The sequence below is a fragment of the Oncorhynchus kisutch genome, linkage group LG29, assembly GCF_002021735.2.
Source record: "Oncorhynchus kisutch isolate 150728-3 linkage group LG29, Okis_V2, whole genome shotgun sequence".
Classification (NCBI taxonomy): domain Eukaryota; kingdom Metazoa; phylum Chordata; class Actinopteri; order Salmoniformes; family Salmonidae; genus Oncorhynchus; species Oncorhynchus kisutch.
In genome coordinates, this window is record NC_034202.2 from 19,840,103 (window position 1) to 19,853,566 (window position 13,464).

The window sequence follows — 13,464 nt, forward strand, 5'->3', positions numbered from 1 at the left end:
GCTACTAAGTAGTATCGAACCCCCTTTAACTGTGACACGACGCACAGCAATGGTAAATGGTTGGCCATGGTAAATGGACGAGGTGAGAAAGTCTGCCTACCTTGTGTAGAGACCAGCATTCCCGATTGGGTTCCCACTATCTGGGATCCTTGGGACATCCATACCCCATTGAAGTTGAAATGTAAAATGTTTAAGGTTAGGGTAAGGCTAGGCGTTAAGGTTAGGGTTTATTGTAGTGACGTCCCAAGGAACCCGGATAGCACCGCCCGTCCCGGTTGTGGTCAGCCCTTCTCCCATTGAAGCCTATCACCGTAGCGAGCACCAAAAACCGTGCCACTTGCAAAACTGCTTGCGTTTTGCCATCGGCCGCCCTACTCCCATTGAAGTCAATGGTACCTTTGACGCTCACAGCGGACCGTCTGTAAATGCCTTTAAAGGGCCACACAAGTGGAAGTGCTCCTGAGTAGAATGGACCCCCGTTTACTGGAACATAATGTACAGACAATTGTGTACGGTGCAATATGTATGTTCTTGTTAATGTGTTTCTCTTTTTAATCCATGAGCTAGACGCGTCGGTCGGGCTCACTTGGGCCAACCATGTCACATGACAATTTTTTTGAAGTATTATGTCCCTAGAGTTGGAAAATGTATGATAGCAGTGTAGCAATGGTAGCTTGTTGTGACATTTTTTAGATATGACTACACTTTTAGAGCTAGAAACAGAAGCATTTCTCTACAACCACAATAACATCTGCTAAACACGTGTATGTGAGAAATAACATTTGATTTGATTTGCTTTTGATTAGAAAAGCACAAACAGAACATAGAAATAGGTTATTTGAAAAGCACAAACTTAATATGTCCATCACATACCCCAGAGGTCAAAGGTTACAGTTCTGTTGACCTGAACATTCCTGAAAATGTGTCTGATGGATTGCTCTGACTCTAAGCTTTCCAATGGTATATGATTAAAGGGTACAAGTGAGCAATAACTTGTTGTATGCTGACATTGTTTGTCAATGAATGGGATGGAGGGATGAAAGAAAGAGTGATAACACACAGAAAGCTACTATTGATGCACTGCTATCACACATTTTCCAACTCTAGGGACATAGACCTTCAAAAAAAATCACTTTGAGACATTGAGCCTGAATCTGGGGGTCTGGCTCATGGACAATTGAATTGAATTATGTTCATTTTATTATATCTTATGTAAGCTGCACTGCAATTCAGTTTTATTGTAACCTGCAAAAGTGCTCCTTTGTGGCACCCATTGTGGCACATGTATTTTTTGTAAATAAAACAAACATATTTCATATGCAAATATTGAATACATCTGAATGACAGAACAATGGGATATAAACGTGTTTTCTAAAGTGGATTATTATAAGATATTATTATTCATAATAGTAGCATTATAAATAATGTTTTGTGATTTAAATTAGGCCTACTGTTGTTACCATAATTACTATCTAGTAGGGCCTAATCATTACTCTCATTGCTGTTAACAATATTGCCAGTGCTATAATATTATTTGTGCTTTTACGGCTATTAACTATTTCCTTTCCCAAAATTCAAAGTCTGCTAATATTTCCAACATTTTTTAAACGAATTTTGTCTTTATTGTGGGACTTTTATTTTGAAGGAATATCGCCGAGGTCACTTATTCCTGGTAGGTATTGCTTATTCTTGCTGGTAAAACGGAGGTGAAACTGTGCACCTGCACCCGGTATTTTACAGGGATGCGCACCTCTTATTATTCCTCGGTGTGCGCACTGTGACTGTCTGTAGCGTATGTTGCCCTCTCTCCCCTAGGAGGCTGAGGAACAGATGACGTTGTTTAACAATTTCAGCACCATGGACAGATCAACACTGCCATCCACGCAAAGCCCACCAAACACAATCAGCATGGGCATAGCATAATTAATCTATGATGTAGCAAAGTATCAACATGTATCAATATAGCCTATTTATAAATACAATGTTTACATAGCTTGTATTTTCTATTTCTTACAGCATAGCGGTAAGAGAGAGAGAGCACACAAAGCCTAGGGCGCAATTCTGTTGAGGTAGATCGCCGCTGAGTGGTGCATGCGCGTCAGTGCAAGGATCCCCTAGCGTATTCTAAGAAGAGATCATCCCTCGGTGCTGCGTGGTAGAGAGTTGCGTATAGCTGTAGAGGAGAGTGAGGAGAGGAGAAGCGTTCTGTGTAGAGGGGACACCGGGAAAGCGTAATCAATGAGGGTGCAAGCAATATTTATATAGAAGGCGGATTCCAAACGTTGAAACACCCTCATAACGGAAGGGTGATAAAGGGGGGGACAAGCGCTCGGTTCCGAGGGAGAACGCTTTCCCTCATTTGTTTCTACTAAAGAAGGAGCGACCGAATCCCTTGCAATCATGGGGAACCGGGGGATGGAAGACCTTATTCCTCTTGTGAATAAAATGCAAGATGCCTTCTCGGCTATCGGTCAAAATTCCCAGTTGGATCTACCTCAAATCGCTGTGGTCGGCGGGCAGAGTGCAGGGAAAAGCTCGGTGTTGGAGAACTTCGTTGGGAAGTAAGTGGTTTTGTGTTTCTGTACGCAAATGCATCCCTCCATGATCAAAGCCTCCCAGGCTGCACTCGTTCTTACACACCTATCTAGACCCAGCACTACCATACCCCCCCCCCCCCCTCACCCCACCCCACCCCTTGATTTACAGCCATTGAGATCCATTGGATAACCTCACAATTATATCGAATGTATTAAATTTAGACGAGTTGCTGAAATTGCTGCCTTGAATCACCAGTCTCTCCTCTTCACACATAATAAACGTAAACAGCTTATTTGGTTACATAAAACCTTTCATGTGCTAATTGCTGCATTATATGCATTGGCAGAATAGAATACCAAACCAAAATGGACGTTGGATTTTGTTGTTTGTGCTCCCTATGATAAAACTATTGTATTTAAGCTTAATCTATAATAATTGTAATCCTTATTGGCCAATTATATATTTCTCTATGGTGCTATTCTAATATTTGTCATAGTACAACTTTACAGTAGATATAAAATAATCCCCCAACATGTTGCATTTCCTTTGATATAACAAATTGCATATTGGAGGTTTCCAGTTCTTATGATTAAAGACATCATAATGTACCAGTTTAATTGGGTTGAATACGGTGTGCATTTCCCCCCTATCCTCTCGTGGGCTCTTCCACGCTCAGGTCGCATAGCGCATTGAAGGCCACTGCCCAATATTTCATAGGCACCTTGTAAGCACACAATTCCAACAAGAAAGTCTAATGTGTGATTGTTTCTCAGACATGGTTGCCATTTTGTCGTTCATAAACTAAACACAGACCACAGAGGATAGATATTATGTGTATCTGACCTTCAGTCATTTACGAATTAGGGTACACCTAATGTGAGATGTGAATGAATACATAACATGAATTATGTCATAGTCCCTGTCACGACTGTCACGGTGATGATGATGGATAAACCACAGTTCTCCGGGGACACAACCCCGCTATGCTGCAGTATGACCTTGTGAAAATACATGGAGAGGAGAAGGAAGGGAGAGTCGCTTTGAGCCCTTCGATGTCGGCTCCCCATCCATCTGTTAGTGCTTAGCTCGGCTGGTGCACCCGCTCAGCACCGGGCGATATGATAGGTGACTGACTGATTGTCAGGCCTCCCTTGGCTGTTGCAAATTTCGCAATACAATGCTTTGCTTTATTTGACAAAATCACACAGCCTACACATTTCTTTGTAATGTCAATGGGAACAGTTGGATGCCCTGGTCAAATATGAATTATACGTGTTCTCAGCAGCATTGTCATCCTGACAAGTTTATACTGTAAGTGACTATGAAGATGCATACTGCAGTCTCGACGCAATGAATCGCCTGCTGACTAGCAGAATGTACCATCATGCGGTCTACTCTCCCTGACCAGATGCAATGACGTCACCTGGGTCTTCCTAATCACACACTACTGCCGCACCCCCTCCCTGCTGTTTTCTGTTTTCTAACACTTTTATACACACACACACACATGCACACGCACACACATTACACACCAAACATGTTGTGTTTGCTCACATGTACACACATACACCCATACATACACTACCTTTCAAAGATTTGGGGTCACTTAGAAATGCCCTTGTTTTTGAAAGAAAAGCACATTTTTTGTCCATTAAAATAAGATCAAATTGATCAGAAATACAGTGTAGACATTGTTAATGTTGTAAATGACTATTGTAGCTGGAAACGGCAGATTTTATGGAATATCTACGTAACCGTACAGAGGCCTATTATCAGAAACCATCACTCCTGTGTTCCAATGGCACGTTGTGTTAGCTAATCCAAGTTTATGGTTTTAAAAGGCTAAATTATCATTAGAAAACCCTTTTGCAATTATGTTAGCACAGCTGAAAAATGTTGTCCTGATTAAAGAAGCAATAAAACTGGCCTTCTTTAGACTAGTTGTGTATCTGGAGCGTCAGAATTTGTGGGTGTGATTACAGGCTCAAAATGGCCAGAAACAAAGGAATTTCTTCTGGAAATTTCTTCTGAAATTTCTTCTGGAATTTGTCAGTCTATTCTTGTTCTGAGAAATGAAGGCTATTCCATGCGAGAAATTGCCAAGAAACTGAAGATCTCGTACAATGCTGTGTACTACTCCCTTCACAGTACAGTGCATACTGGCCCTAACCAGAATAGAAAGAGGAGTGGGAGGCCCTGGTGCACAACTGAGCAAGAGGACAAGTACATTAGAGTGCCTAGTTAGAGAAACAGACGCCTCACAAGTTCAGAGGCAGAGTTCCTCTGTCCAGTGTCTGTGTTCTTTTGCCCATCTTAATCTTTTCATTTGATTGGCCAGTCTGAGATATGTCTTTTTCTTTGCAACTCTGCCTAGAAGGCCAGCATCCCAGAGTCGCCTCTTTACTGTTGACGTTGAGACTGGTGTTTTGCGGGTACATTTAATGAAGCTACCAGTTGAGGACAGCGTTGTACGTGATCTTCAGTTTCTTGGTAATTTCTCGCATGAAATAGCCTTCATTTCTCAGAACAAGAATAGACTGACGAGTTCCAGAAGAAAGTTCTTTGTTTCTAGCCATTTTGAGCCTGTAATCGAACCCACGAATGTTGATGCTCCAGATACTCAACTAGTCTAAAGAAGGCCAGTTTCATTGCTTCTTTAAAATCAGAACAACAGTTTTCAACTGTGCTAACTTAATTGAAAAAGGGTTTTCTAATGATCAATTAGCCTTTTAAAATGCTAAACTTGGATTAGCTAACACAATGTGCCATCAGAACACAGGAGTGATGGTTGCTGATAATGGGCCTCTGTATGCCTATGTAGATATTCCATTAAAAATCAACCGTTTCCCGCTACAATAGTCATTTACAACATTAATGTCTACACTGTATTTCTGATCAATTTTATTTTATTCTAATGGACAAAAAATTAGCTTTTTGTTCAAAAACAAGGATATTTCTAAGTGACCCCAAACTTTTGAACGGTAGTGTATATACATACATACATACATACATACATACATACACAATGAACATGTGTTTACACACTCTCTCACTGTCAATCCTACTCTCCCTCTCACAATAATTTAATTCTCTCTTTCTACTGGGGCCCTACTCTAATCTGTTGGCCTTCATTAAGCTGCTTGCTGTTTATCCTTTTGACTTTGAATAGAATCTGTCAGCGTGTAGAATGGTGGTGGCTCATAGTGTGGATGCAGACAGAGACACCGCCTGTCTGGACGTGTGGACAGGGGACCATTCTGTTGGCACTGGCGTTTCCTAAAGAACTAGGAGACCACCTGACCATGTTTTGTCAGTCCATTCACTCCCTTGACCCCATGGTGACATCATTGGCTTTACAGGAAACTGTAGAAACACAGAGAGATTAAAGCAAAGAGAGAAAGCGAAGTAGTTATTATGAAAGTGTGTAAATGCAGAGAGATGGATAGAGAGAGAAAGAGAGAGAGAGTGAGAGGGAGACGCAGAGTCTCAGGCCACAGTCTTATGAAAGTGTGTAAATGCAGAGAGATGGATAGAGAGAGAAAGAGAGAGAGAGTGAGAGGGAGACGCAGAGTCTCAGGCCACAGTCTTATGAAAGTGTGTAAATGCAGAGAGATGGATAGAGAGAGAAAGAGAGAGAGAGTGAGAGGGAGACGCAGAGTCTCAGGCCACAGTCTTATGAAAGTGTGTAAATGCAGAGAGATGGATAGAGAGAGAAAGAGAGAGAGAGTGAGAGGGAGACGCAGAGTCTCAGGCCACAGTCTTATGAAAGTGTGTAAATGCAGAGAGATGGATAGAGAGAGAAAGAGAGAGAGAGTGAGAGGGAGACGCAGAGTCTCAGGCCACAGTCTTATGAAAGTGTGTAAATGCAGAGAGATGGATAGAGAGAGAAAGAGAGAGAGAGTGAGAGGGAGACGCAGAGTCTCAGGCCACAGTCTTATGAAAGTGTGTAAATGCAGAGAGATGGATAGAGAGAGAAAGAGAGAGAGAGTGAGAGGGAGACGCAGAGTCTCAGGCCACAGTCTTATGAAAGTGTGTAAATGCAGAGAGATGGATAGAGAGAGAAAGAGAGAGAGAGTGAGAGGGAGACGCAGAGTCTCAGGCCACAGTCTTATGAAAGTGTGTAAATGCAGAGAGATGGATAGAGAGAGAAAGAGAGAGAGAGTGAGAGGGAGACGCAGAGTCTCAGGCCACAGTCTTATGAAAGTGTGTAAATGCAGAGAGATGGATAGAGAGAGAAAGAGAGAGAGAGTGAGAGGGAGACGCAGAGTCTCAGGCCACAGTCTTATGAAAGTGTGTAAATGCAGAGATATGGATAGAGAGAGAAAGAGAGAGAGAGTGAGAGGGAGACGCAGAGTCTCAGGCCACAGTCTTATGAAAGTGTGTAAATGCAGAGAGATGGATAGAGAGAGAAAGAGAGAGAGAGTGAGAGGGAGACGCAGAGTCTTAGGCCACAGTCTTATGAAAGTGTGTAAATGCAGAGAGATGGATAGAGAGAGAAAGAGAGAGAGAGTGAGAGGGAGACGCAGAGTCTCAGGCCACAGTCTTATGAAAGTGTGTAAATGCAGAGAGATGGATAGAGAGAGAAAGAGAGAGAGAGTGAGAGGGAGACGCAGAGTCTCAGGCCACAGTCTTATGAAAGTGTGTAAACACTTTACTTAACAACTGTCATAAGAGGTACAAAATAACAATAATTACATGATATAGGATGTGAACAGTGATGAGAGTTGGTAACTGACTTTACACAGCCATGACAACAATCTTAACATTTTGCTGATCCCAATTCTGAGTTTCATATTGCATTGAGATATGCTGTAGAGGCACATTTCCTATTTAGAATTCGTCATTCCTCAAAATATTTCCTCGATGTGATGACTCGCAGGCAGATGTAAAATGACACGATTCATCAAACAGTTGTTATAACACCTGTGGCAAAACAATTCCCGTTATGTCCTGAATACAAAGTGTTTCCCTTATGATTGGGGCAAATCAAATACAACACATTACTGAGTGCTACTCCTCATATTTTCAACGATAGTGGTGGCTGCATCATGTTATGGGTATGCTTGTAATCATTAAGGACCGGGGAGTTTCAGGATAAAAAAATACGGAATTGAGCTAAGCACAGGCAAAATCCTAGAGGAAAACCTGGTTCAGTCTGCTTTCGACCAGACACTGGGAGATTAATTCATCTTTCAGCGGGACAATAACCTAAAACTACCATGACACAAGGTGAGACCCAGATGCTGTCACAGGAGGCAGATGGTTTGAGTCTAACAATATTTATTAATCCATAAAGAGTAGGCAAGAGAATGGTCGTGGACAGGCAAAAAGGTCAAAACCGGATCAGAGTCCAGGAGGTACAGAGTGGCAGACAGGCTTGTGGTCAAGGCAGGAAGAATGGTCAGGCAGGCGGGTACAAAGTCCAGAAACAGGCAAGGGTCAAAACCGGGAGGACTAGAAAAAGGAGAATGCAAAAAGCAGGAGAATGGGAAAACCGCTGGTTGACTTGGAAAACATACAAGACGAACTGGCACAGAGAGACAGGAAACACAGGGATAAATACATTGGGGGAAATAAGCGACACCTGGAGGGGTGGAGACAATCACAGGGAAAGGTGAAACAGACCAGGGCGTGACAAAAACACAAGGCCAAATCTACGTGGGAGTTACTTACCAAGAAGTCTGTGAAGTGGCCAAGTTACAGTTTTGACTTAAATCTGCTTGAAAATCTATGGCAAGACCTGAAAATGGGTTTCTACTAATGATCAACAACCAATTTGACAGAGAATCATTTTTAAAAGAATGGGCAAATTCTTCCCAATCCAGATGTAAAAAAGCTCTTATAGACTCACCCAGAAAGACTCACAGTTGTAATCGCTGCCAAAGGTGTTTCTAACATGTATTGACTCAGGGGGTTGAATACTCAAGATACTGTATATTAGTGCTTTATTTTTCACATCTTTTCTTTTACAAATGTTTGAATTTCTCTTCCACTTTGACATTACGAATGATTTTGAGTAGATCAAATCAAATCAAAGTTTATTTGTCACATGCGCCGAATACATCAGGTGTAGACTTACAGTGAAATGCTTACTTACAGGCTCTAACCAACAATGAAAAAAAGGTATTAGGTGAACAATAGATAAGTAAATAAATAAAAACAACAGTAAAAAAGACAGTGAAAAACTGTGTTATAGTCTTACTACTGTATATAGTCTTACTACTGTATATAGTCTCTCTACTGTATATAGTCTCTTTACTGTTATAGTCTCTCTACTGTATATAGCCTCTCTACTGTTATAGTCTCACTACTGTATATAGTCTCTCTACTGTATATAGTCTCTCTACTGTTATAGTCTCACTACTGTATATAGTCTCTCTACTGTTATAGTCTCACTACTGTATATAGTCTCTCTACTGTATATAGTCTCTCTACTGTTATAGTCTCACTACTGTATATAGTCTCTCTACTGTATATAGTCTCTCTACTGTTATAGTCTCACTACTGTATATAGTCTCTCTACTGTTATAGTCTTACTACTATATATAGTCTCTCTACTGTTATAGTCTCACTACTGTATATAGTCTCTCTACTGTTATAGTCTCACTACTGTATATAGTCGCTCTACTGTTATAGTCTCACTACTGTATATAGTCTCTCTACTGTTATAGTCTCACTACTGTATATAGTCTCTCTACTGTTATAGTCTCACTACTGTATATAGTCTCTCTACTGTTATAGTCTCACTACTGTATATAGTCGCTCTACTGTTATAGTCTCACTACTGTATATAGTCTCTCTACTGTTATAGTCTCACTACTGTATATAGTCTCTCTACTGTTATAGTCTCACTACTGTATAGTCTCTCTACTGTTATAGTCTCACTACTGTATATAGTCTCTCTACTGTTATAGTCTTACTACTGTATATAGTCTCTCTACTGTTATAGTCTTACTACTGTTTATAGTCTCTCTACTGTTATAGTCTCACTACTGTTATAGTCTCACTACTGTATATAGTCTTACTACTGTTATAGTCTTACTACTGTATATAGTCTCTCTACTGTTATAGTCTTACTACTGTTTATAGTCTCTCTACTGTTATAGTCTCACTACTGTATATAGTCTCTCTACTGTTATAGTCTTACTACTGTTTATAGTCTCTCTACTGTTATAGTCTCACTACTGTATATAGTCTCTCTACTGTTATAGTCTCACTACTGTTTATAGTCTCTCTACTGTTATAGTCTCACTACTGTATATAGTCTCTCTACTGTTATAGTCTTACTACTGTTTATAGTCTCTCTACTGTTATAGTCTCACTACTGTATATAGTCTCTCTACTGTTATAGTCTTACTACTGTTTATAGTCTCTCTACTGAATATAGCCTCTCTACTGTTATAGTCTCACTACTGTATATAGTCTCTCTACTGTTATAGTCTTACTACTGTATATAGCCTCTCTACTGAATATAGCCTCTCTACTGTTATAGTCTTACTACTATATATAGTCTGTCTACTGTATATAGCCTCGCTACTGTTATAGTCTCACTACAGTATATAGCCTCGCTACTGTTATAGTCTAGCTACTGTTATAGTCTCACAACTGTATATAGCCTCGCTACTGTTATAGTCTCACTACTGTATATAGTCTCGCTACTGTTATAGTCTCACTACTGTATATAGCCTCGCTACTGTTATAGTCTCACTACAGTATATAGCCTCGCTACTGTTATAGTCTCGCTACTGTTATAGTCTCACTACAGTATATAGCCTCGCTACTGTTATAGTCTCGCTACTGTTATAGTCTCACTACTGTATATAGCCTCGCTACTGTTATAGTCTCGCTACTGTTATAGTCTCACTACTGTATATAGCCTCGCTACTGTTATAGTCTCACTACTGTATATAGCTTCGCTACTGTTATAGCCTCGCTACTGTTATAGCCTCGCTACTGTTATAGTCTCACTACTGCAAATAGTCCGGGTAACCATCTGATTACCTGTTCAGAAGTCTTATGGCCTGACAAAAAAAGACAACTCGTTTTTAATCCCACTTTGTAACAACAAAATGTGGAAAAAGTCAAGGGGTGTGAATACTTTCTCAAGGCACTGTAAATACTCCCCCAGATGTATGTCCATTGGTTGAAAGAAAGGAAACGTATTATTGCACGAGTGAGCCCATAGGTTCATCAGCAAGCGTAGTACTGCACCTGTTATGCTGATGAGGTAACATTATGACACTACCATATCAATACTGTACCTGCTATGCTGATGAGGTAACATTATGATACTACCATATCAATACTGTACCTGTTATGCTGATGAGGTAACATTATGACACTACCCTATCAATACTGTACCTGCCTTGCTGATGAGGTAACATAAACACTACCATATCAATACTGTACCTGTTATGCTGATGAGGTAACATTATGACACTACCATATCAATACTGTACCTGCCATGCTGATGAGGTAACATTATGACACTACCCTATAAATACTGTACCTGCCATGCTGATGAGGTAACATAAACACTACCATATCAATACTGTACCTGTTATGCTGATGAGGTAACATTATGACACTACCATATCAATACTGTACTTGCCATGCTGATGAGGTAACATTATGACACTACCATATCAATACTGTACCTGCTATGCTGATGAGGTAACATTATGACACTACCATATCAATACTGCACTTGCCATGCTGATGAGGTAACATTATGACACTACCATATCAATACTGTACCTGCCATGCTGATGAGGTAACATTATGACACTACCCTATAAATACCTGCAATGCTGATGAGGTAACCATATTACACTACCATATCAATACTGTACCTGCCATGCTGATGAGGTAACATTATGACACTACCATATCAATACTGTACCTGCCATGCTGATGAGGTTACATTATGACACTACCCTATGAATACCTGCCATGCTGATGAGGTAACATTATGACACTACCATATCAATACTGTACCTGCCATGCTGATGAGGTTACATTATGACACTACCCTATGAATACCTGCCATGCTGATGAGGTAACATTATGACACTACCATATCAATACTGTACCTGCCATGCTGATGAGGTAACATTATGAAACTACCCTATAAATACCTGCTATGCTGATGAGGTAACATTTTGACACTACCATATCAATGCTGTACCTGCTATGCTGATGAGGTAACATTATGACACTACCCTATAAATACCTGCTATGCTGATGAGGTAACATTATGACACTACCCTATAAATACCTGCTATGCTGATGAGGTAACATTATGAAACTACCATATCAATACTGTACCTGCCATGCTGATGAGGTAACATTATGACACTACCATATCAATACTGTAGCTGCTATGCTGATGAGGTAACATTATGACACTACCATATCAATACTGTACCTGCCATGCTGATGAGGTAACATTATGACACTACCATATCAATACTGTACCTACCATGCTGATGAGGTAACATTATGACACTACCCTATAAATACCTGCTATGCTGATGAGGTAACATTATGACACTACCATATCAAGACTGTACCTACCATGCTGATGAGGTAACATTATGACACAACCATATTAATACTGTACCTGCCATGCTGATGAGGTAACATTATGACACTACCATATCAATACTGTACCTGCCATGCTGATGAGGAAACATAAACACTACCATAAGGATACCTGTTATGCTGATGAGGTAACATTATGACACTACCCTATAAATACCTGCTATGCAAGGAGTGGGCCGGTCTGGACGATGAATGTGGAAATCTCGGATGATGTTGGGATCTAGAATGTCATCCACCGGAACCCAACACCGCTCCTCTGGACCGTACCCCTCCCAAACCACCAGGTACTGGATCCGACCACCATGACGTCTGGAGTCCAGAATGATCCTTGTGACTGATCACCACATCAGGCACACTGACCCTCAACATGGGGGCCCTTCAGGGGTGCATGCTTAGTCCCCTCATGTACTTCCTGTTCACCCACAATTGCGTGGCCGCCCACGACTCCAACACCATCATTTAGTTTGCTGACGGCACAACGTGGTAGGCCTGATCACCAACGACGATGAGACAGCCTATAGGGAGGAGGTCCACAACCTCTGCCTCAATGTCAACAAGACAAAAGAGCTGATAGTGGACTACAGGAAACGGAGGGCCAAGCACGTCCCCATCCACGTCTTCACGTTCCTCGGTGTCCACATCACTAAGGACCTATCATGGTCCAGACACACCAACACACTCATCAAGAGGGCATGACAATGCCTCTTCTCCCTCAGGGAAAAAAAGCATGGGCCCTTAGATCCTCAAAAAGTTCTACAGCTGCACCATTGAGAGCGTCTTGATTAGCTGCATCACTGCTTGGTATGGCAACTGCTTGGCATCCGATCATAAGGCGCTACAAAGGGTATTGCGTATGGCCCAGTACATCACTGGGGCTGAGCTCTCTGCCATCCAGAACCTCTATACCAGGCGGTGTCAGAAGAAGGCCCAAAAATTTGTCAAAGACTCCAGCCACCCAAGTCACAGACTGCAAGCGGTACCGGAGCACCAAGTTCTACCCCCCAACCAAAATAATAAATAAATAAAAATGTATATATACAGGTATATATATATATATATATAGATATATATATCTGTGTATATATTTTTTTATGTAATACACTATAATACAATACATTTGATGTGAGACACAATATGGCCTCCCAGTGTATTTCCTGGAAGCGATCAGGCCCCATATCTGTCAATCATGTACTGTTGGGCTCTGATTGGCATGCCGGAACCTTTGTTGTTTACAGACATTGGCTGATTTCAGGGTAGAAGATGAGAGGTGTCGGAAATCTCTCTGTCCTTCCTCCTCCCCGCTTCTTCTCTAACCCCCAGCCC

General features: G+C 41.1%; 1 protein-coding gene across 1 annotated transcript in view; it reads left to right on the top strand.

Moving 5' to 3' along the window:
- The first annotated feature begins 2,088 nt into the window (after nt 1-2,088).
- The window catches only part of LOC109873598 (dynamin-1), a 110,851-nt gene continuing 99,475 nt past the window's right edge, over nt 2,089-13,464 (top strand). Inside the window, 1 exon segment of the mRNA XM_031808885.1 lies at nt 2,089-2,561. Within this exon segment, the coding sequence (XP_031664745.1) occupies nt 2,401-2,561 (161 nt within the window). The 5' untranslated portion in view covers nt 2,089-2,400.